The sequence below is a fragment of the Oryzias latipes genome, chromosome 20 (genome assembly GCF_002234675.1).
Source record: "Oryzias latipes chromosome 20, ASM223467v1".
Lineage (NCBI taxonomy): Eukaryota > Metazoa > Chordata > Actinopteri > Beloniformes > Adrianichthyidae > Oryzias > Oryzias latipes.
In genome coordinates, this window is record NC_019878.2 from 18127138 (window position 1) to 18152077 (window position 24940).

The 24940-nt window shown below is 38.8% G+C and overlaps 2 protein-coding genes across 7 annotated transcripts in view; both read left to right on the plus strand.

Annotated features, from left to right (window-relative positions):
* Positions 1-1722: 1722 nt before the first annotated feature.
* dlec1 (deleted in lung and esophageal cancer 1) lies at positions 1723-16262 on the plus strand. Of its 6 annotated transcripts, none has more exons than XM_023949946.1 (39): positions 1758-1864; positions 1941-2061; positions 2149-2295; positions 2389-2545; positions 3404-3511; positions 3598-3776; positions 4297-4517; positions 4938-5022; positions 5123-5210; positions 5389-5562; positions 5931-6067; positions 6192-6284; positions 6428-6518; positions 6609-6765; positions 7393-7585; positions 7660-7736; positions 7851-7995; positions 8078-8174; positions 8280-8410; positions 8486-8644; positions 8735-8865; positions 8974-9124; positions 9262-9378; positions 9988-10109; positions 10199-10378; positions 10447-10514; positions 10596-10747; positions 10847-10962; positions 11048-11118; positions 11226-11422; positions 11485-11634; positions 11721-11843; positions 11922-12016; positions 12174-12261; positions 12392-12556; positions 12631-12792; positions 12864-13010; positions 13769-13887; positions 13959-16262. In XM_023949946.1, the coding sequence occupies exons 2-39, from the start codon at positions 2008-2010 to the stop codon at positions 14095-14097; spliced, it is 4986 nt and encodes a 1661-aa protein (XP_023805714.1). In that variant the 5' UTR covers positions 1758-1864; positions 1941-2007; the 3' UTR covers positions 14098-16262. The 6 variants fall into 6 exon arrangements, 5 of the variants coding, with proteins under 5 accessions (XP_023805714.1, XP_023805713.1, XP_023805711.1 ...); XM_023949945.1 differs by having other exon boundaries at positions 11491-11634; positions 12362-12556; XM_023949943.1 differs by having other exon boundaries at positions 12362-12556; positions 13959-14208.
* A 1492-nt stretch (positions 16263-17754) lies between these two features.
* LOC101156127 (mitogen-activated protein kinase kinase kinase 3) overlaps positions 17755-24940 on the plus strand; it is a 39691-nt gene continuing 32505 nt past the window's right edge. Inside the window, exon 1 of the mRNA XM_004081282.4 lies at positions 17755-18134. The gene's annotated coding sequence lies outside the window, so the exon portion shown is untranslated. The remainder of the gene's footprint in view (positions 18135-24940) is intronic.

Here is a 24940-nt window from a genome sequence, read left to right on the forward strand (position 1 = left end):
TGTTTATGGAACCTGTGGAAGTTTTGACAGCTCTTGTCTTGTTTGTGTTATTAATACCTTTCTTTCTGTGAACTCCTACACCTTAACAAGGACTTATTTCCCTAAACGTTACTTGAGTAAAGCAGCAAAGAAAATTGTTACTTTGAATTTCTTGGTACTTTGGTACACCTGTAGAATTTTGTACTGTACATTTGTCTTAAGGGCACCTTTTCGATGAAAGTAAAAAATACCACATGCTTTGAAAATCATTTTGCATAGAACTACTGGAAACGTCGGACGTTTTCTTTCCAGAAAATTGTTTTAATATACAAACAAGCAGAAAAAAACAATTTTTTTTACATGAATCTTACCAGGAAATAAGAACAATCCAAAAATTAAAATCAAATTAAAATGTTTTTTTTGGGGTGAAATTGTTCTTTAGAAAATGGTTTATACAGGGGCCTGCACGGAGGCGGTGTACTAGTAAGCACTGTTGTCTCGCATCGTGATGACACTACAACCGTTGTAATTCTTTCCATGTAGGGATTCCCTGTTTTCCCCCTTACAGGAATGGGCTTTCCCCAGGCACACATCCTACACTTCTAAAATCTGCTGACAGGTACTCTAACTTGCCATTTGGTGTGAACGTGTGTCTGTGTGTGTGTCTGTGCGGCCCTGGAATGGATTTACTCGATTCAAATTGAATAGATGGATGTGTTTACAGCTGTCATGGTTGCTGATCAAAGTCCTTTTATTAGTGATTTTGAAAGTTTTAATAACTTTATTGTAACTGATTACAACAAAAAACAAAGGTAAGATGCTCATATTACCATAATGCACCATAAATGTTCACAGTTGTAAATGCGGAAAAATGATTTCATACCCTTCACTAATTTTCATTTTTAAAAGTTAGAAAGGAAAATTAGTGAAGAGTATGAAAATATGCAAAAACGTGACCTCACCTGTTTGCCATGCAAAGTCTGTGGGGCATGCTGTGTGCTCTGGACTTGCTGGACCGCAGCTCACAGTGCTATTCAAAGTGTGTTCATAGTAAATATTTAGTGTGAGACACAATATTTTACTATTTTAGCTATTTAGCCATAAATTCTTGTTACTGTGCTATGTCTTAAATAGGAAGTTGAACAGGTTTAGTCAGCGGTAACAAGTCTTCAATTAATACAAATAGTTCAGGTTTGTAGGAGATTTTCTTTTAATTGCAATATTAAGTATAAACCATAAGACAATGACAAAATACACAGTAAAACTAGTGAGACTTGCAAGTAAGACTAAACAACACATTTCAAAATAATACTTTTTCAAATGAAATGAATATAATGAAAATAATTAATAAAAATCAAAAACAATCATAATTCCTATTGAAATTTCAGTGAAACCAGTTTTAAAAATGCTACAAGACAAAAACAAAACAAAAACATACGAAAAAAAAGATCATGTTTCTAACAGACATTTTATTTCAGTATTATGTAAGTTCAGAAACTTGATAGTTATATTGATAAATAATATTTTTGAAATCCTATTTAAGATATCGAATCCCATTTCAGTATTATTAACCTAAAATATAAAGATATTTATAGAAATAACTAAGGTATGATTTTAAGTAGGAGTTTAAAAAATAATTATTCAAAATAGTTTGTATTATAATCACAACAAATGGGAGCTCAACATATTTATTTATTTCTTGAATACTTGTTTTTGGCATAAAATATTTCCGATGTTTATTTTCGTGTCTTCAATTTTGAAACAATTTACCCGAATGAAACCGATTTCCGGTTGTGTAGGAAGTGATCCCCGTTGCTAGGCAACAGCACGACAACACGTCAACTGTCTCTGACACAACTTGGTGACAAACTTATTCATTTTGAAGGTTCTATTTTGACTTTTTCCGCAGACTTTGGGTTTAAATGCACATTTGATCTAACCACTTTTTGTTTTACTTACAGGTAAGCTAGCTTGAATCGACGAATTTTCTTCTTGTTTCTTTGTTAAGCTAAAAAATAAAAGAGGAGGATGTATGTTGATCCTTCCACGAGTGCCCACAGACCTGCTTCTGGAAAAACTCAGGTAAAATCAACCATGATAAATATCACGTTTCAACCATTTCAAACTATCATTTAAAGCTATAATTTAGAAACTGTTTTTGACTTTCAGGACATTTCCAATTTCCATGTTTTAAAAAGTGTTTTTCCGGACATTTATTCAAATGAAATTATCGGGGAGAACCTTTTGTCTAATCTGGTCAAGACAAAAAATGGAAGAGACGGCTTTCACTGCAGATATGTTGAAGAGCTTCAGCAGGTTTGGAGACCTAGACCCTTGATTGTTCACATCTGCTTGGACTAAACCTATTATGATGATTCAGTCACACACTGTTTGTGTTCACAAACCCAGGCCTTCTTTGAATATAACCAGAGCATGAAGGAAACAGAAAAACTGAAGAGTCATTTGATCCAGGCCAGAGCTCAGGCTGCAGCCAAGGAAAAGCATGCCTTTGAGAGGATGACAGAGAATCTTGGAGACATTTCAGAGTACCAGGACCTTTTCATAGGTTTTATTTATTTTTATTTTTGCCATTTAATTCTAAATTATTGTTTGATCAATATGGAACATGGGGCTGCAACCTTAGGCTCTGGAGCCATTTGTGGCTCCTTTATTCCTCTCTTGTGGCTCTTTAGCTTTGATGAAAAGTGTCATGAATAAAAAGAATTGTTATGTAGTAATGGTCACATTGCTTTACCTAATAAAGTTTTGTCATCTCTGTTTAGACTTTTGTCATGTCAGATAATCGAGCAAAATGATGGCAAAAGGGTTACTCAGAATAAAGTTTGGCCTTGATTACAAAAGGGGTTTATTCAGACATACCTCTGGTTTGTCAGAAAATTCATAACCCCTGTTGTTAAAGTAAAAATATGTCCAACACAAGAGGCCTTCAGCTGTCATCTGTTTGCCCAGCTGTTGGACAGGACAAGTAAAAACAAGTTTATTCAGAGTGGTTAACTATTAGATTAACCTTTATGCACATATTCTTATCTCATAACCTTATTTTATTTAACATAGTATGTATTTTATTTTGAAAAAAACTTGAATGTGCTTCTATAAAAACTCAAAAGTAGTTGTAGTTGTTATATTATAAGAAAATACTACCTTTTTTTAAAAAAAATATTTAAAGGCCAGATGTTGTAAATTAATACTTTAATGGCCAAAAAAACATAAAGTGTATTTGTCTAAATTGTAAAGTGGAATTTTGCAGCTTTTGCTGGGTTTTTGGTCAATTAAAAAACTGTTACAAATGGCTCCTATACTGTATTAAAGGTTGCAGACCCCTGATTTAGACAAAAAGGCTTTTTACTGGAAATGAGAGGAAGTTCAACATTTTATTTAATTGATACTTATGCGTGATTTCCAGTCAAGTCTGCCTTTCCATGGTGTGTGGATGAAAATCTTCTTAAAGCAAATGACTTAATTTCTCCTCAAGACTACTTACCAACACAAGAGCCACCCGCCAGAGCTGCAGGTACTTGACCCTTTTAAGGACTTAATTTCATTAAACCAGAGTTTCATTGATTGAACATTTCTTTGTTCCATTTCTTTTCTTCTCAGATAAATACAATGTGGCTAAGCTTACCAATTCGGACACCATGTCTATGAAAAAAGAGCCTCGAGGTTATGGTTTTACACCCACTAAAGAAAAGACAAAGCTAGCAATGAGTGTTTTAGATCACAGCCTGACCTTGGACTCCAACTCAGATGGCCAAAGAGGGAAAAATGACCTCAAGAAGGTAACAAAAAATTCAAAGAGAACTGCTTTTAGCTCTACAATAATCTCATTTTCTGTTTTTATGATATGCCAACGCATAGAAGTGTTTAAAAACATTTTTTATTATTATATTAAATCCAATTGTACAAGTTAAGCAACAGGAAGAAATAAAAAAAAGCTAAAGACAGAGTTTTTTATAAAAAAAATAAATTGAATATCATTATGTCAACAAATGAAAATGTAAATGTAGTCAGAACAGTTATTAAAAATGTTTTTTCCCCCCTTATTTTACTTTTTTCCTATATCTATTTCATAGCCTGTGTACTGTACTACTTACATTTTCTATTTAAATAATGATTTTTTTTTTTACAAATTTCCAAATTATGCTGTGATTTAGGAGGTTTCTTTTGTTTCAAATATTCTTTCTAAATATCTTGGACTTGATTGGTGCTGGGAGCTCAGGATGCCGAATGATGATGACATTAAGATTTTGGTACTTTCGTGTCATAAGGCCAAAAATTATATTAAAACCTGTGTTTTAGAATGTCGCCCAAACCAAACCAAGACCAAAGTGGAAGGATGAGCTGAGCGCAACAGATCAAGTAGAAGGGATGAGAGAAATTCAGAAGCTGAAGGATCGCCAAAACTTCCTGCGCAATCCCCGTTTCCTCTCACCGACAGCAGAGCAGGGTGGCGTGTCTCTCATTCAGCGCAGGGGCCCATCAAAAACAAAGCATCAGAGTAAAACCGCTGAAGAGCAAAGGTACTATAGTGACGTGTGTGTAAAGACTTCCATTTTTACTGTATGGTAAATATTTATCCGGTGCTGATGCAGTAGGTCATCAGTTTGGGATATACTTTACATGAAAGGGGGCAAGCCCTTTACCTCAGTGGAAACAACTTTCCATGGGTTGAGTCCAGTAGATGAGTAACAGGATTCCCTTTGATACTCACTGCAACTTTTCCATGATTTTTTTTTTTCATCCATTGATTAGCAGACTGTGACTCATTGTATACAAACGGTGCTGTGTTTCTGCATCTCTCCATGCTTAAAAAAGCTGACAAGGAAACACTGGAATGTAAAACAGGCACCAAACGGGTTTTTTTTTTTTAAATAAAGGCCTTGTTATTTTAGCTATGCAAGACTTATCATGCTTTTTTTTCCATTACAAACCGGGGACAGCTTGTCAGGTGATCCTCCTCCCATATTTATTGCAAAGCCATCAGTGGTGACTTTTACTGGCTACAAAGTGGGGCATATCTATGAGGTTAGTTTCTGTGATTTCTTCCAAGCAATTCCAGCTTTATAAAGCATAGAAAAATTGTTGCACATGAATAGACACAGTGACGCTCCTTCTTTTGTTACAGACCACACTGGAGCTAAGAAATGTCACTTCTTCAAGCCGTCACATCAGAGTTTTGCCTCCCAACTCCCCTCACTTCTCCATTGGATTGGGTGAGCTCTTTCACCTTGCGTGGCGTTGAGCATCATCACTGCATGCAGTGTGGTGTGGAAAACTAAAAGAGTGACTAAAGTCTGTGACACGACGACAGAAGAAGCTGTGCTCTTTTCACCAGCAGCAAATACCTGCATTGTAAACCACACTCATAAGAGATGAAATGTGTTTTAACAGGGAGATTTCCCAGTGAAGAGGGCACCATTGCCCCCGGGATGAGCTGCAAATACTCGCTGCGCTTCATTCCAGACTCCCTTGAAGACTACAAGGATTTTCTAGTGGTCGAGACCCAAGCTGAACAGGTGCTCCTTGTGCCGATTGAAGCTCAACGACCTCCTCCTATACTCACCTGTAAGTATGGCTGCTCTTAAAGTCCCGCCCCGGTCATCTATTGATCTATTGTAAAAGGGTCCGCAGTCATCTTTAAATTATTATTGTGCAGTTTTTAGCCGTAAGATTAAAAAAAAAACTCAGTAATTTTCTAGTCATTTTCTGCAGAGCAGCCATAGTTCATTAGAAATTTGCCTCTGAGTGTTCGAAGGGGAGTAAGACTGTGCTGATTTCCCATGAGCTTTTCTTCATACTTCCTGCATCATCAGAAAAATGCCACCAAAAGCTCAATTTTCATCAGAGGGGGTCTTTAACAGCTTTGTCAATGTGAGGAATTGAATGGTTTTACAATTGATTCATTAGTTGTGGTTCTGTAAAATCCTCCGTAGTGCCGAAGGTTCTGGACTGTGGTTATTGTCTGGTTGGAGGACTGAAGTACGTTGAGTTCTTGTGCCAAAATGTTGGACAGAGCTCCGGGACTTTTTGCATCATTCCCAAAAGCCAGTGGCCTTTCTCCAACCTAAGGGTAAAACATCTCTTTGCTGCCTTTTAAAACCAAAAGCGGTAAAACAAATGGTATCAACAAAAATAATTGTATCTGTTTGAAAACTCTGAGTTTTGAAATGTAATCTTTGGTTTTGTGTGGTTAGTCTCTGTCAAGGACGTACTTCTCTGAGCAGCCTCCCTTTGCAGTGGGACCCTCTCTGTTTCAGCTGGAGCCCGGAGACACCACTGTTATAGAGGTAAGTTTGTCAATCTATAAGACTTTTTATTCTTACAAAGAATCAAAGTCGTAAAGAAGTAGTCAAAGTGTTCAGACCTTATCTAAAAATATGTTTTGAACTACAATTTAGCTCTATTGAGTGAATATTTTGCATGTTTGTAGGTGGTTTTCTCTCCAACTACTGCACAGAAGAGCCGACAGACTTACACATTTGTCTGCGACAACTGTCAGGTTAAAGACTTTTCAATCGAAGGTAAAATTTGGACACCAAAAGATATTCCATCAAGTCCCAATTCCATTTGAATCTCCCTTAAATTGGAATGACGTGCATTGGGTTTCCCAGGTGAAGGCCAGCTGGTTGCCCTGCAGCTCGTATCAGAAGAGAAGGAAACTCCTGAAGCTGGGGAAATTCACGACGTCACTGCAGAGCATTATGTCAGATTTGACGTGTGCAACCCTCATTCTGTGCAACATAAAAGGCTCGTCATCCGGAACAATGTGTGAGCCTCACACGTTTCGTTTTAAACACCACCACAATTCTATTTCGTTGAGCTTTCTATCTATCTATCTATCTATCTATCTATCTATCTATCTATCTATCTATCTATCTATCTATCTATCTATCTATCTATCTATCTATCTATCTATCTATCTATCTATCTATCTATCTATCCTATCTATCTATCTATCTATCTATCTATCTATCTATCTATCTATCTATCTATCTATCTATCTATCTATCTATCTATCTATCTATCTATCTATCTATCTATCTATCTATCTATCTATCTATCTATCTATCTATCTATCTATCTATCTATCTATCTATCTATCTATCTTTAAAGGAATCATCTGGAACTCTAGACACACAATGAAGTAGGTAGCTTGGTTTAATGACAGTTAAACTAACTTGCATACAGCTGGAAGGTTGACAACACTTCCTTTTTTTTATTTTATAAAATCACTATAATGCAAACCTTGTTTCTGCAAAAAAAAAAAAAGAAAAAGTTTTCCAAAATAAAACTCCTGTGAGTTTTGCTTTTACAGAAGTAAACAGAGAGAAATCCTTCCTTCCTTTTTTTTTTTAATCCTCTTCACAAACCTGGTTCTTTTTTCTCCTTTTGAAGCCACTTGGACCTGCCTTTTCAGTGGCAAATCAGGCAGCCCAATCTGTATCCCCTACCCCCAGGAGAAGTCCCCGAACCCTCTCAGATCCATTTTCACCCAGCCACAGATGATGCGTTTCGGATCAGCCCTGTGGCAGGTCTACTTCCTCCATATCAGGATCAAGAGTTCTTGCTAACCTTCTGTCCAAAAGAGGCAAGGGAAGAATGAATGAGAAGAAAATAGGATCTATCCTCTTTTTTTCAGTCAAACTGTTTATGTGCTTTTAGCTAAAGGATTACCATAGTGTCTGCCGCTTGGTCCTGAGAGATGCTCCTGATCCCCCATCAGAACCCAGAGACAGCAAGTACGATTCTCTGTATCTGTGTGTGTCAGTAGGACTAAAACCAGAGGGCATTGCATGCAAAGAAGAATGAATCACAAAAGATTTTCTGACATGGTGTGCCTGCATGATCATCAGCATCTTTCAGCCCGTGGAGACTGTCATTGCCATGGAAATAGAGGTCAAGGGGTCAACAGAGCCCTTTCAGATCCTTCTGGAGCCCTATGCCATTATAATCCCAGGAGAGATTTTTGTTTGCACCACCACTCACAGGCAGTTTAAGGTTACACTTTTTTTTTTCCTTTTGGCTAAAATAAATATGAATAAATAGTTTTACTTACTTTAAAATTCTGTTTATATTCCAGATGTGGAATCATAGTAAAACCTTCATATTATTTCAATGGGAGAAGCTGAAGAGCAGTTACCACACGATGGTTGTAGAGCCCCCTACTGGAAGAATAGGTGCATTGCTCTTTAATATTTATTCACATGAAAAAGTGGATTTCCCTCCTCTTTTCATCTATTTTTTTTTATTTAAACTTATTTCTTTCATTTTTTTTTGTCCAGAGGAGAACGAATGCTTTGATTTTGACCTCATTTTGTCTGGAAGGAAACCGGAGAAGCTGAAGACAAACTTAATTTGCAACATAGAGCACCACCTTCAACCCATCACTCTACCAATAGAAGTCTCTTTTAAAGTAAGAGCTAACTGGTGATACATTTCTAACAGTGCTTTGTCCCTTTGATATTCTCACACATGTATTCTTAAATAGGGTCCCATGGTGACTCTGAGTGTTCCCAGTGTGGACTTTGGGCTTGTGAGGCTTGGAGAACAGACTCACAGGAGCCTGGAACTCACAAACACCACCCAGCTCGAAGCTTTCTGGACACTGATGGAGAAGGCTGAGCTGGAGGAGAGCCAAGTCACACAGGTTTGGACTCAGAGAAGGAACCCATGACAGATACAAGCAGGTTTTCTTTTTCTTTTTTCATTTCTGTTAGTAATCTGTGTCTAAACCTAGATCTCAGTGAAGCCATGCAGTGGAATGCTGCCACCGCTGGGTTCCTGCAGTGTAGAGGTGATCTTCACGCCACAGTTCTGCCAGCAGTTTAAAGCAGAACTGGAGCTAGAAGTTGAGAACGGACGCGGATGGTGAGTAAAATCATGCAGCAAAATCCTTACAAAACTTTCTTCTGTTAAGTCAATAGCAGCTAAATAAAGAAATTCTGCTCCCCATCACAAACTTGTATGTCCTAACAGCCACGTTTGGATTCAAGCAGATGTGCAGTCTCCTCAAGTGTGTCTCCTTAACTGCAAGCTCGCCTTTACTGAAATTTACCTTGGAGTTCCAAAATCCGCCTCTGTAACGCTTTTCAACCAGACTGCGCTGCCAGCAAAGTTCAGCTGGGTGGTATGCTCCTCTGCTTCAAAGAACTCACTGAGCGGTGACAACACATCCAGCAGAAAGACTCTAATCTGCATCTTATCTGTTCATATTGTTAGGGGGATGACTCATGCATCCCTGTGTGTGTGTTTTTCCCCCTGCAGAGTCAGCTCCATGGTAAACAGTGCTCATTTTGTAGCGCCAGTTTTTTTCCTTCTTCCGGTGTCCTTGGACCAAATGAAAGCCTGGAGGTGACAGTAGAGTTCACCTCTCACGCTGATGTAAGTCCCACTTTGAAGACCTGGAAAGCGGAACATTTTCTTGTGGCATGATAGGGGACACATCTTAAGACAATTAAGCACAAATTTCTATTTCTGAATAGAAATGATTGCTGTTCGAAAAAGAGTGAAGTTATGACGTATGAACCACACTGGGCGAGCCAGAAGCTCCGTGCTCTGCTCCATTCTGATGCATCCACTTGTAGACGTCTTTGTTTTCTTTATCTGAGCGGACATCTGGCTCAAAACCGTGCAGCTGGATAGCTCTGATATTGCTCATCATTTTTGTTGTACCGGTAATGTTAGGTTGGGGGTGTGAGGGACTGTAAGCTAGCGGGAGAACGTGTGAAAACAGAGAGCTCTCAGCAACAGGGAGGGTAAGAAGGGAGGACAACGCAGAGGCGAATTTCTACTGAACTACTGCCGCTCTGAAGAAACGACAGAGCGGCATAACCATAATTACCACTGGGAATGCTTTTAGAGTTGATCAAAAGATGATTGGACTTTGAGCACAGGTGTGTGTTCAATCAAGTACACAATGTTGCTAAAATGCTGGTTTCTTTTTGCTCTCAGAGAACATGTTTTATTGACTTAGTGTTTTTATGTTCTTAGCTGGAGCTAACTGAAGTGGCTGCGCTCTGTGAGGTGGAGGGTATGAACTTGCCTCTGATTCTTGGAATTGCTGCTTCTAAACCCAAGAAACTCAGTGTGTCCTATTCGCTGCCCAGTGACGGGTAACAAACCCGGTTTTGCATTTGAAAACCGCGCAGAGCGCAAGCCAGGCGATAAAATATTCAGTCCTTGTGTTTTCCATACTTTGCAGTTTCCCGCTGAATGGTCGTTGCACTTCACCAGTGGAGCTTGACTTTGGAGATGATGTCATTTTGAAGAACCCTGTCACCAGACAGCTGCTGATCACCAATCAAACTGCAATCGCAGCTCCTTTTGCCATAGAGGTTGAATACTTCACCTGCAAGGTTTTAAAACCAGAACCAGAACAAGGGTAAGGGTGCTGTCAGTCACAGAATACCTTTACCGTCACAAACAGACATGGTTGTATCTTACTCACAGATGCCCAAAAGTCAGGACCAAGCTCCAAACTATAAAAGCAGAGAAGTTAGAAGCTAAAACGCAGGAAGGTGAGCTTCAAATCTTTGTATTTGTTCAAAAAAGCAGAAAGCATCTGTGGTTTGACTTGTTTTGATTGTTTTTCTCATCAGAGTTTGTCAGTCAGCTCCTTGCTGATGGGAGAGGCGCAGCGTTCCGTGTGGTTCCAGACTCGGGGCTGCTGGGGCCATTTGAAACGCAAACTGTGGCTGTGACCGCCGTCACCGACATGTGGGGGGAATACAGCGACAACCTCATATGCAAAGTGTGTTTTTAATGTGATCTGAGAGCTTCTCCAGGATTATGTTTTATTATTCATTATTTCATGGAATAAATGGAAATGGCGTTTGCTTTCCCACGGAAGGTTGGCGATCTGGAAGCAGTGATTATTCCACTGCGGATGGCTGTCAGAGGCTGCCCGCTCTACTTCCAGATGACTGGTCCAAGAACAGATAACCAGTTCCAGGGGCCAATCATACGGTCTGTTGCACTCAGCATGTCTCTTTTTTACATGTTAGTTATAATGTTGTGTACTTTAACTAGATTATCCTGCTTGTGTTGTTAGTTTTGGCACCTGCATACCCGGAGGTGACACCGTTTCTCATCCTCTACGCATTAACAACCCCTCCACATTTGGCGAGTCTTTTAACTGGAAGCTGTTTGTTTGACTTGAACATTTCTGCTGTTTGGCATCTTTCTGAATTAAAGAAAGTTCAGAGGAGCTGCTGTTTTCTGTACGACAGACATCCGCATGGACTGGGAGACCTACAACATCGAGAAGGACGACAGCAAACTGCTGGATGTGGTGCTGGCATTTGGAGAGCCGTTTCCTCCCAAAGATGCTGACGGCAGTGAAAAGATGAGGAGGCTTTCTGAGATACGGGGGGAGAAGACCCCCACACTTGGATCTGATGGAACTTCCTGCAGCACTGCTGCACAGGTGCATTCAGGGAGGAACCTGCACGTTTTATGCCAACCCTTCCTCAAACCAAACTCTATTAGTTTCAGGGAGAGGAGGACCAAGGAGATGCAGAAGGAGAGGAAGGTTGTGCTTTAACATCTCATGCAAAGAAAAAACTTGTCTCCGTCCACATCCGGCCTCACGTGGGGAAACTCTCCGATTATCCCTTCTGCATCAATCCACAACAAATAGTTAGAGATTTTAGCCATACTCATTTTAAAGTTTGAACACTGTTCCTCTGGTTACGAACAGTTTTCATTTCTGTTTAAATATCAAGGTGATTCCAGCGAAGAGTGGAGCGACCATCCACGTTTCTTTCACGCCCTTGACTCCGTCTGAGTGTGTTTCCGAGAGCAGATGTTCGGGCCTCGCTCTGGGTTTCATGAGCCTCGACTTTGAGGTGCACATTCTTTAATATTTGGACCCAGAAAAGAAAAAAATTAAGTTAAATGATTTTGGGATACTGTGTGTTTTACAGATGGCTGCGTGTGTTCCAGGTAAAGTCAGAAGGGCACAGGGTTTGGAATTACAGCCTGTCAGAGTGGATCTACAAGCAGCCGTGAAGCCTGCAGCGTAAGCAATTACATTCATACTATTTATGTCTCCCAGACCCACCGTGCATCCAACTCAATTTATGTTTCCTAAATTAAAATGAGCTGAGGTTAGGCGAGCGGGCACAGAGGTGGTCTGATTGAGCCGCTTTTCTTCCCCTGGATTCCTGCTGATGCAGGCTGTTAGTGCAAATGGAGGAGGTGGGCGAGGCGCTGGAGTTTAAGGCCTCTGCTGGTGATTTACTGAAAGTGGATTCACACAAGGAGGTGGGTTGACGGCAGTTATCACCGGTGCATGAATAACTGTTTCAAATTGTGCATAACATTTGGAGAAATCAGCGGGGCGTTTGTTGTTTCGTTCCCCTAGCTGGTGGTTTGCGAATTTGACGTTTCACAGACATTTCAGCTGAGGAATACTTCAGAGGTGGCTTTGCACTTCAGAATGGAGACTCAGCCTCCATTTTCAGTGTTAAAGGCTAAGCAGAAAGTGTTCAGCACCTCCAGCCGCCCTTCTGCAGGGAGCAGACAGGCTCTGGTGCTTCAGCCAAGGGACACCATGCAGGTGAAAAGATGTGAGGGAGGCAAATTTAGATGATTTAGGTGCAAAAATCACGCCTCTCCTCACGAACGCTACAGGTGAAAGTGGCTTTTCACCCTACCATGCATCTTGTGGACACAGCAGACCAGACAGAAGAGAAAGTCCCACCAGGGGTGACACTGGTCAACACTGAAAAGGGTCTGAAGAAATTGAAGTTTGAGCAAAACCTCCTGATTCACTATAGCAACAACTCTCTGCAGGTTAGAGACATCAAGGCAATTTACTCTGATTTGTGTTTCTCTGTGAGCAAATGGATCTTCTTTCTCTGCAGATTGTGCCTCTCTGTGCTCATTTACTCCTGTCCACGCTGAGCCTCTCCACTGACCGTCTCAGCTTTGGAGTTTGTTACGTTGGGCAAACAAAAAGCAGAGAAATAACTCTTTCTTGCAGAGGATCCCACACCTACTGGAAATCAACTGCAAGTAACCACTCATCCGTTGACACATAACCATCAGAGAAGGCTTTCTTTTGGTTATTTACTAAATTTATATTTCTCACCTTCACTACAAAAACAGATCCCTTAGAAATAAGTCAAAAATCCTGGCTAATTTTCTTTTAAATAACAGTAGGCAAGAAAAAAGGCCAATGGGGTAAGAAAAAACAAGAAAGAAATTTTAGTCACTGTTACACATTTTCTCAAACTAAGACAATTTTGCTTTTGAAAATCTTTCCTGATGAGATTATTTTTCTTGCAAGACAGAGAATAAGACTATTTTTCTTGTCTTTATTCCATTGTTTTTCTAATTCTCTTTCTTTCTTTTTTAAAGTATTTTCTGCCATTTTTTGCCGCTTAACTCCTACTACAATTTTTCCGCTATTTTAACCATTCAACTATTCAAATGTTCAGTTCATTCAGCTCATTCCTTTCAGCTATGACTTTTGGTCCTTCAAATCCTTGAACCTTTCCAGGAGTTTTGCCTCCATTGAAATACATGGAGAATCCTTGTAGCAGAAGCTCGCTGGTTCGAGACCCAGCATTTTTCACAAAAACATCTTTTTTGTTATTGTGCTGTTTTCACTTTATTAATGGTCAACTTTGATCATTTCTTTATTTTATTTTTTTGTTTTTGCCAATTTTTACCCTTGCATTTTCTTCTGGAAATTCAGCTCCTTCTAGTTTGTTTAAGACTCAGTTTGTGCAGTGATCCTGAAGTGAGTCTGTTCCTGTTTCTACAGGCAGATAGTCGGGAATCTCACGTTTTTAAAGTTACACCAAACTTTGGGCTGCTCCGGCCGAAGGAGCCCCATGGGACCTGCAGCGTCAAACAGCATCTTCAGATCAGCTTCACTCCCAGGTAAACAAACCAAAATAGAAAGATAACAGTAAGGACGTCAGACTCACGGGCGGGAATGTCGTGTGTTTCAGTGAGGACAGGGAGTTCAGGGCTGTGGTGCTGATTCAGGCGCCTCTGGTCAAAACTCCTCTCACTCTGGAGCTCCAAGGAACGGGAACGTTTGACGAGATGTCGAGATGTGTGTCAGAGTTATCTCCTGTTAGCATTTAGTTTGGGAATCTAAAACCTTTTTGAAATGTTTCAGACTTACAGCAGATAGAAGTTTGTTTGTGAGTCAAACTAATATAAGGATTTGATAAATAAAACAGTATGTTAAAGAAATTTGCCTCAGAATTCAGTGAAGATGGGAATGTGGGTCCAAAACACAGAATTCTTCAAACTTTTCAAACAAAATCTTTAAGGTTTTAAATTGAGTTTAAAAATTTGCTGAAAGTTGACAGATTTCTTTACTGTCTGACAACTAATCTTATCTTAAAGCAATCTTCTTGGAGAATTTTGAGAGTAAAAAAAAAATGTTCTTTTAAAAATATTCTTTTCTTTTTGCAAATAGCCATTTGTTGAAAGCTGACGTCTGAAACTGATCACTGCTAAAGTGACCAATCATTCAATAAAGTTAATAGTAGAGGTAAAATCAAACGAACAAGGTTCTAAAACAATAAAGATGTCTTGTAAAGATGCAAAGTTAAAATGTAAAAAGTGAAAGATTATAATATCATTGTGGATTTTTGACTAAAAGGCATAAAATGAGCAATGTTTATAAAAGAAAATACGTTTTTTAAATGTGCGCACAATGTGCTTCAATGGACAGCAACTTTTGAAAACAGCTTTTAAAAGCTGAATACAATTGGAAACAATGTCGACTTTTGCTTGTCTAATAAAGATTTGAACAATATTTTTGATGAAAAAATTCTGAAAGTTGATTTTATGGTCAGTTTAAAACGATCATTGGGCACAAAATAGCCTAATATTTTAAAAGCTCTAAAAGAGAGTAAAGCCAAGACTACAAGCAGAGTAGAGTTACTTATCTGATTGAATTAAAAAAATAAAGAAAGAAACACAGAGCAACAACATCAGGCAATGATCCCTTACTGCAGACTGCTGACTCATAAATCAAAACAGATAAAAGCATCAAGAGTCAGATTATGATGTACACAAACACTATTGTGCATTTAATAACTTGTCTGGTGTCAAAACAGTCTAATGCTGAGGTTTTTAAATCTTTAAATCCTCAATAGTCCTCTGATTTTATTGCAGAATAAATAAAGGATGTTTTTTTGACAGGCCGGATTCTGCTTAAACTCACTAGACCTCCAGATAAAAGGTTTCCTTCTTCGCGTAATTCTCTGTTTATCATTGAACAGTTTTACCACACGAGTCTTTGATAAACACACTGTGCTGCTGTGACATTTTTACAAAGTCTGCTGCAGTAAAATAAGCAAAATGAAAACAGACACAAAGGCTGGATAAGAAGAAAAAAAAAAGCCTTAAGCTGGGTTTCTCCATTAGGAATAATGTACCAGAAAGGCTTTTGACCTTAAAAGAGAATGTTTTTGCTGTAGCTTTATTGATTTTTAAGTCAACAATATTTTTTAAAACATAAGGAAGGGAACAGTATGTCCTCGTGTATTTATATTCATAACTTGTGCAGTAATATAGAGAAAAAAGCTGCTCCAACACCTAAATACCTTAGATCATAATAATAATAATAAATCTTACATTTCTGCAGGTACGTGTTAGATAATCTATCGACTTTATGAAGTAAAAACAAAACATCAGCTGGAGAAGAGATTGGACTTTTTCTCCAGAGACCTCAAAGCTCTCATCCTCAGCACAGTTTAGCAGTGCAGACATCTGCAAGCAATACTGAGAGAGTCCTCAGAGAGATGCAAATATCCAATTGCTATTCACTGCACTCAGTCTCACACAGAAAAAGGCATTTCTGACCAAAACAGCTCTGCATGGAAATGCTGGGACACTCGTGAAGGGGTAAAAAGCTGCTTCTGGACATCTCCGTCTTCAGGATTAGGCTGCTTTTTTGTTGTTAAAATCAGTGAAAACATTTTTATCTGTGTCAACGTAACAAATATGAGCCCCAGTGACTGTCACCTTTCATCACATTTGAGCTTGCATCATCGAGACTACATTACCTGTTGCGTAAACATCACCTGCAAGCCGATACTCTCACTCTTGACGAGGCAAACCCACAAGAAAGCCACCCAGCAGGAATGACCTGCTGACGTGTTTAGAGCCTGGGAGATCAACACTGACAGTGTCTGTAATCGGACTTAAAGGGACTTGTTTTTGAGCGCTTCACTGGTCACGTCGTCATTTGTAAGAGAGTCAGGAAGTGGAGGTTGCAGCTTCTTAGAATGAATACCAAAAAAAATGTTTTTTAATTTTAAAACAATGACAGTTGTCATTGAGGTCAGCCAACATAGAAACAGAACAGAATAATGCACAAGAAGTGGCAATACCATCATGTTTTCAGTGTTTTACCTACAGTGGTTTCCCACTAGTTACTGCAGAAAAATAAGGGGCAAAAAATACCACCTTAAATCTTTGATTTTATCTCAAACATTTGAGATAAATCAGTTGGAACTGTGGTCGCTTATTAAAACTAAATATGGAGCGACCTTGATCCTGAATTCTGACCTTATCCTTGTGAAACAAAAAACATTGGTGTTCATTGAAATGAGCAGACAAACATCAAATTATATGTTTATGAGACTGGCTGTTCAGGCTGTACCCTGCCTTTGCCCAACAGCAGCTGGGTTAGCTCCAGCAACCCCGCGACCCCAAACACCAAGACTCTAGTTCATGTGTGGTTGATGATATTTATAGGGTTATTCGTTTTAATTTGTTTTTGAATTGTATGCTCAAACAAAAGAAAAAAATAGTATTTAAAAAATTCTTGATAAAGATAAATAAATATCAAAAATAAATATTTACTCAAGTGCTCTTGGAATACCTGTCAGTGCTGGTTGTGTAAAATTCAGACTGACATTTGGGGTTTGTCACAGAAAGTGTAAAACAAAATTTTTTGGGGGGGGAAAAAGGTCCAATTCCTTGGTAATTTTCACTTTCTGGGATCAATCAAGTTTTATTCTATTATTTTCTAAAATGTTTGTTTTTTTATTCTGAAAGGGTGAAAAAACACAATTAAAAAAATATATCTAATTTTATCATCTGTATTATCAATCCTGTTATGTTTAAAAATATATAAGATACATGAGGCATCATTTATTTATCCTATTTATTTAGTTAGGAATCTTTCCCCTGCATTTTATTCCCACCGCCATCAGACTTTACAACTCATCTGTATGACCAGGTCATCAAAAAATAGTCTTTTATTTATCTATTTGTTTATTTACAGTTTTTTGTGACTATTTGGTGTTCTGTGAGTTTGCATTGTTGTTTTCTTTTAAACTGCCATGATGGGTGACTTTCTTCTCTGTAAAACCAATAAAGTTCAATTCAAAATGGCTAAAAAAAGCTTCTGAAAGGTTTTATTAAGTGAATAAATAAATAGACATTTCTCTAAAAAATACAATTACAAAACATTTAGTCTTTTAATCAATATAGAAAAGTGTTTCTTGTACGCTACAAGATTGCCAAAAGTCATAACCAAGACAATGAAATAAATAAATAATACGAAACAAAAAAAATCCAAAGAAGTATTAAAATACATGCAAACTCTTAAAGAAATATTGACTTGTTGATGTTTAAGTGTATAATTCCAATAAGATTTACAATTTGTCACAAAACCCCCCGTTTTGTCACCTGTATGTTCCTTATATGTCCACAAGAGGGCAGCATTTCCCGCAGTTCGACCCTCGCTGCCTAGGTTTCGCGTCATCACTTCCTGAAGCTCACGTTGCCTGTGACGTCAGAGGCGCAGCTCCGAGGACAACTCACCTCCTCGGTTCCTCAGTGTGTTGAGACGGAGCGCAGCGTGGGCTGGACAAACTTTCCTCCGCTCCTCATCGCCTTGATTTTGTTTTTGTTTTTTTCTCGACCTCCAGCCGCGGAATATGCAGCTTTAACAGCAGGGACCCTCCCTCCGCCAAAGTCCAGCGTCTTCATGTTTCCTGAGCGCAGTTTCCGGATTGCAACTCACTCTTTTTTGGAAGGATTTGCTCTGCATGTTGTTCTGAGATTTTTCCACCGCTCATCTGCTGTAAATTAAAGCCACAATCCACCTGAACTTGTCAGATCTTGGAGGAATATGGACTCAGTGAGACACCAAGGTAAGGCTCTCCTCTGCCCTGCAGTCAGATTATTGATGATGTCACTCACATTTGACTTCATTTCCTCCTTTATTTAATTAGTCAGAAAAGTGTGTTTTGACAGCAGCCTTGTTGTTGCCCAGGCCTTCTTGAGGCTGGAAACTTACTTGGACAGCTTCCAGATTTTACTGCAACTGTTTCCATGGTGAAGTAGAAAGTGGACAAGCCAGAAATCAACATTTCTGTTCTGCTTCAGTCAAGAGGTGAAAAAATATGCTGGGAATCCTCTCTGAGAAATCAATCAAGTGATGTGTTTTTTCACATGCTTTTCATAATAAAACCCAGAAGAGATCTGTAGAACTGACCATGCAAAGTGATTTGAAATGTCACCACCCTGATTGTTTAGGTCTTTTCGTGTCACGAGGCGCTGAAACATGTGAAGGACGTGTCCACAGATGTGTTCCACACATGATCATTTGAAGAAGTGAATGTGGGAACATAGAGGAGTCAGCTGGTGCATGAGCGTGTTGAGCTTTCAGGCTCAGAAACTCCCACAGAGTCGAGTGGAAAGTGTTCCTGGGCCGAACAAAGACTGAGCTGATAACAGGAATGAGGATCATGTCTGTTTGGTTTTTATCATAGTAAGGGGGGGAAAAGAAAGCAAACTTTCTATAATTCTTACAGTTCTTTTTTTTAATCTATAGATTCAAAGAAAGCAGAAAAGTTTGTGTTAATCTATGCTGTGCTATAATATAAGTGGTTTTATGGTTATTTATAGTCCAACTAATTGCTTAATAGCTTTCTAAATAGTGTTTTATGAGTTTTAAATTGGGCGACTGTAGCCTTAGATTTCTAAGAGAACGTCCAAAAGAAGTCCTGAGATGATATTTTTATGTAAGTTATTTCAAAACAGTCGTTCTTTATACTGTAATGTAACAAAGTGCTGTGCTCTAAAACAAACATTATAAAGCTAAGCACAAAAGTGTCAAAGTAGAGCCACACACCCCCTTCACTGGTGGAGAAGATAAACATTGGGGAAATAGGCTGAGCTCGGAAAATGTTGGTTGGTGGAAAAGCTAATAGTCGGGACCACCTCCTCATGGGGGGCAGCTGTATAGTCAGCCAGGTGCAGCATCATAGGCGGGACCCCGGCGACACCGCAGCCAGGCGGCGATGACGGTCTCCAGCTACAGCCGCTGCAACTGAACAGCAGAGAGAGAAGATTAAAATGAATTATTAATAATTAGGGCTGCACAATATGAGGGAAACTCACAATTTGCGATGTCAGTGATCACTATTTCGATGGCGATATAAGTTGCGATACATGAAAAAATAGCAAAACATCATTTCCATTTCACTGCTACAGATGAATTTAAATAAGAGTTAACCTTCTTCTACATAGGAGGCGATCATCTAACATAAGAGACCTCCATCCGATTGGTCAACAACGTGAAGGCTTCCGTCTGATTGGTCAAATGCATAAATGGATTTATTTGATACGTTAAATACATCAAGCTGCCATAAGATTGTTTTAGCACATTTAATGTAACCATTTATTGCAATTTTCGCTGTCTTTTGCGATATGCATATTGCACATCTTGATATCGCGATAACGATACATTTGCGATTTATTGTGCAGGCCTAATAAAAATCAGAAGACATGGCAAAACAGATAAAGACAGAATAAAAATACTAAAATTAGATAAAAGCAAGGTTAAAAAGATGAGTCTTGAGCCTTTTTTTCTTTAAAGCTCCCTGATCGTCTGGCAGACTGTTCCACAAAGATGCCTCTCTGTAAGTTTTCACAGTTGGAATAGTTAGTAAACCAGTGCCGGAGGGTCTCAGGGTCTGCGAGGCTTCATATTTTACATTAACGACAAAAGAGAATCCAAAACTCAATCCTGAAGCAGACGGGAAGCAATGCATGGGGTCTTAAAATCGGGGTGATGTGAATCTCCTGATCTGAAGGTTCTTGATTTTATTTGTTTGAAGACCAGCAAGCAGGGCGTTACAATAATCAATTTGACTGATCATAAGAGCGTCCCCATATTAGCTAAAGAGAGAGAAATGGGCGGAGCCTAGCCACATTTCTAATAAACCCGTTTGAATCACCTGCTTCTGGTTCCTTAAAATGTCCCACTCCAGTCATCTATTTTAGAATAGTTTTTTTACTGCTTTTTTAATTAGTATTATGTGGTTTTAGCCAAAATCATGAAAAAACTGTGTCGTCTTTTAGGACATAGTTTCTGCAGAGACGCAGGAGTTCATTAGAAATTTGCCTCGGAGTTGTGGGCGGGACTTTTAGCAGGGAGTAAGCCTGCGCTCATTTCCCATCATCCCTTTGTCTACACACTCTCTCCCACTAGTTTACAGCCCCTTCACAACCCCAGTCTAACATTAACGGTGCAGCAATGATGGCGAGCAATATTGCAGCTATCCAGCCGTAAAGTTTTGAGACAGATAAAAACTTGAATTAGGAAAAAAAAAGATGCACATGGTTCTATTTGACTGCAATTGGATGCATGAAAATTATGAAATTGAGCTTTTCCAACTGCATTTTTCTCATCTGCTTCTGATTCACAATGTTATTAAAAAGAAATATTCAGAAACGCAGTTTTAATGTTCATTTTCTTTAAATATGTCTTTCATTGTAAGAAAAAGGTTACAAGAACATGTTAGAAACTTCTTTTTCATTGTAGTGGCTCTTTAATAGTTTCTGGTTCTTGTTCCTTAATGTGTGTCTGGTTGTCCTGCAGCATCTATTAATGAGAGGATTTGTTAGTTTGGTAAAAATCCTTGTTTGAACCTTTAATGGTTCTTTAGATACTTAGCATTGTTCATGTCCTGTTAACACAATAAATGCATTTAAAAAACACACAACAAGAATGAAAGGGCTGAGGGGCTCCCTGAAGTCTGTCTGGGTCACCTTCCTTTATCTTTGAATGTGCAGCAAGGTCCAGCCCCTGACCGCTCCAGAAACCCAGAGGAAGTTGTCCCGATTGAGCTTTGTCTGCATGCTCTGTCTGACCCAAAGGACAATGCCATCAGCGGCGCTGGGAGCTGCAAGGACGGCCGGAAGCAAAACATGCAGGCAGGCGTGTGGGATCTGTCACCGGGCAGATTTTCATCCATATCTACAGGATTTCATTTTGCAACGGAATCTAAATGAAGCTTCAATCACTCATCCAGAGTCTTTACTTTAAAAGCTTCAGACTCTGGAAAACCACAGTGGTTCTGTAGAGCCCATTGAAGTACATTGACTGCGTTTCAGCTGCCTTTGGCTAATAAAACACACTTGGAACGACTAATCACTTCATAACAATAGCTATTATAAAATATTTTGATTAAAAATAGCAACTAACGAGACTTATTACTACAAATATATTCATATAATCCTTTTCAACGTGATTATTTGTATCTGATGTTGCATTTTTGATGGTCTCAGATGGGTGAATTTGTTCGAGCTAACACTAAAAAAAAGAAATATGTATATCCATCCAGATCCATCGACTCCTTTATTTTCTGCTCTGGAACATCATTGTTTTCAAAACATGTTGGTTGAATCCTGAATAATTCACGAGACTCTCTTAATGCCAACTTTTAGGAGCTCGGGTGAAACCGGATCTCCTCCAACACGGCTGATGTTTGTGATACCAGAGCAGCTAAAAGTTAAAAAAGAACACGCTTCGTTAAGCAATTGCTCTAGTCTAGAAGCCACATTTCAAACCAGTAAGAGATGAGATTTCTCCTTTCTGGTTAGCTTTTAAAGCCACGCATTTCTTACCAAAATATGACACACATCAGGAAGTAACAGTTGCAGTTACCTTAACAGACCACTAGAGGAAGGTTTCAGACAATTTTATACTAAAAATAAATACAGCCTGGTTTCTAAAAGGTTTTTCCCCCCAAGACAATGTGGAGGTGTTTTGTTTACATATGATTTTTAAAAATTTGGTTAGAGCTTAAACATCTGTATAGTAATGCACATTATTAAAAACTGTATAGATCTACATACACGTCCAACTTTACACTTTTTTTTACCTAAAAAATGGGTGACGTCAGACATTATTTGCTGAGGGTAAATTATTCTGTGGCTCACTTAAGGAACAGGTCAGGTGACGACTTTCTATTGTGTTGACTTTTCCAATTTTTTGTAGCAAAAGTATTTATTGCAGATGTGATGTCCTCTGAATACGTCACGTACCTCTGTGCGTCTTTTCTTTTTACATCGTTCACTTGTTTCACTATGAACTGTGCATAACTGGATCTATTTGTCTGCAAGTAGATGCATCAGAATGTAGTGGAGCGAAAGGCTTGTGCCCTGTCTGTTGTAGACTTCGGGTAAAAACTACAGGCTTTTTTTAAAATGGTATTTTGTCATCAAAGTCTGATTTCCATAAGGAATACTCAGTAATGTAGTTGTAAAATGATGTATGTCCTCCATCATGGGGAAAAAAATGCTACAAGGACACGTTTAACCCTTGTGCTATCCTAGGCACTCTAACATTGGGGTTGGGTCATCTAGACCCACTAGACAGTGCGCTGAACCTTTTTTCTTCAATGATTTGTGATCTTCACTGGTGTCCATGGATTACATGAAATCTTTCTACTTTTATCCACCTTTGTCATGGTAGGGAGAACACGTCAATGTAAGGGTGGAGTCATCTAAGATGGCATGTGTTTTTCATCAAGACTTACAAAACAGATCTATGAAACAAAACGTTAAAGCCCTGCAGGACAAGCCTGCATAATAAATCGCAAATGTATCGTTATCGAAATATCAAGCTGTGCAATACCCATATCGCAAAAATGTGAAAATTGCAATACATCGTTACCTTAAATGTGGTAAAACAGCTTGAAGTCTTTAAAGAATCAAACAAATCCATTTATGCATTTGACCAATCGGACGGACGCGTTGTTGACCAATCGGATGGAGGTCTTTTATTTTTTTTATTTAGGATCTCTTTTATGTCAGATGCTTGCCTCCTATGTAAACGAGGGTCATTTGGAGTTTAATTTAAGTTATGTTGACGTTTAAATTAAACTGTTGCAGTGAAATGGAAATAATGGATTTGGTTGTTTTGCTATTTGTTCATGTCTCGCAAGTTAGATCATCATTGCAAATATTGATCGCTAATATCGCACATTGCGTGTTTTCCTCACATCGTGCAGCCCATTTTAGAACAACTTAGGTTTATTGTTCATGCTATAAAATGAACAATTCAAACTTCGTTGGCCAAATTTGTCTTCTAAAAAAGTTGCCATCATCTCCAGAACCTGCCTGATGACAGGCTGATGACCTCTGTTGTCGTCGTTCTACATGAGAAATGCCTGTCCTGTGTTCCACCACGGTCCACTGGTGGTTCTGCTTCCATAGAACCAACGTGTTCTGCAGGCTGGTCTGTGAGCAATAGGACCTGTCACATTGTCCTGCTTCCCGGAATCCGTCCGCATAACTCCTCTGACTCACATGGAGCGGTCACAGCACACACTTGGCAAACGTTCAGCGGACAGGACACCCCACCAACAATGACCTTTTTAAAAAGACTAAGTCACCTAAATAGCCACGGCTCACTCTTTGGCCTCTAATTCCTGTCTGAGGTGCGACACAGACGGGCTACCTTATCTTATGACACCAAGGTTGACTTAACGCCGACCAACAGAAAACATTTCTTCTTTAGATGTTTACATTTTGTTACCTTAAAGTCCCACATCCCAATCATCTCTTGATCTATTGTAAGAGCGTTCCAAGTGGTCTTTTAATTAATTATGCTGTTTTCAGCCAAAATGTTAAAAAACTGTGTTGTTTTCTAGGACATAGTTTCTGCAGAGTGGCCTTTCAGAGTTCTGCAGAGCCCCGCCCCTCCTTCCTTCCCTATTGACAAGAGATTGGAGCTTGACTCAACCAGACTATTTTTCACCTCACAAAAAAGTACTTTTTAAATGGCACATTTTGTTTGTCTGCTCCATTTTCACAACCATTTGACCGAAGGGATACTCAGAAATACAATTTTAAGCTTAATTTTCTTTATATATGTCCTTCATCATCAGAAAACAACACAAGAACCCATTAGTAACACCATTTTAGGAGTGGGTCTTTCAAGACTTCAGTATCTTTAATCACTTCTATGTGCTTCTTTATGGTTATCTTAATGTAAGATTGGCTGATTTCCCTTTTGGCACATTTCATTTCTAAACTCTGGACGTAATTGGTTCTTCAGGAGGAAGGAGCATCTTTAAGTAGAGCTCAGTTCTTGCAGAAGAATGATCTATCCTTCTGGGCTTAATGAAAGTTAGTTACGCTAATACTTTAAAGAACTCAAATGGCATGAACAACCATGTTTAATAGAGGGACAAAAGAATGTTGACTGAAAATGAGAATCAAATATCAGCTGACCTTCTTCCTAAAGATGCGGCACTAGTATTGATCTCAAGGAAATCAACACTTTTTAGCAAAAAGTAAAAAAGTTTCATCTTTCATCTAGTTTTTATCTGTATATACATACATACATATTTGGAGCAGTATTGCCAATCCATTATGTCCTCTAGTCTAGAAATATCAATATACAATTGAAATTTTGGCTTTTTTTTCTTTTTACTTTTTCTTGATTACTTTAATTGATGCTTTGTTTTTCTATTTCATGATGCTTACATCATGTCCTCTTATTGCAGTACTTCCTCCCATTTAGTTCAGTCCATCTTCATTTACATCAGAATGACACGAGAACAATTAGTTTTCCCTAGTTTTTTTTTTTGGTTGAGTTCAGCATAGTATCTGCCTGAACTCAGCAGACTCTTCAAAGAAAACGTTATATTTCAGACCTTTT

Excerpts from the sequence above, each read along its gene's own strand:
- dlec1 (XM_023949943.1), top strand. The coding sequence starts at position 2,008 with ATGTATGTTGATCCTTCCACGAGTGCCCACAGACCTGCTTCTGGAAAA. Across the intron at positions 10,963-11,047 it reads TTCCAGGGGCCAATCATACG|TTTTGGCACCTGCATACCCG; the intron begins GTCTGTTGCACT and ends TTGTGTTGTTAG. Across the intron at positions 11,844-11,921 it reads TCATGAGCCTCGACTTTGAG|ATGGCTGCGTGTGTTCCAGG; the intron begins GTGCACATTCTT and ends TGTGTTTTACAG.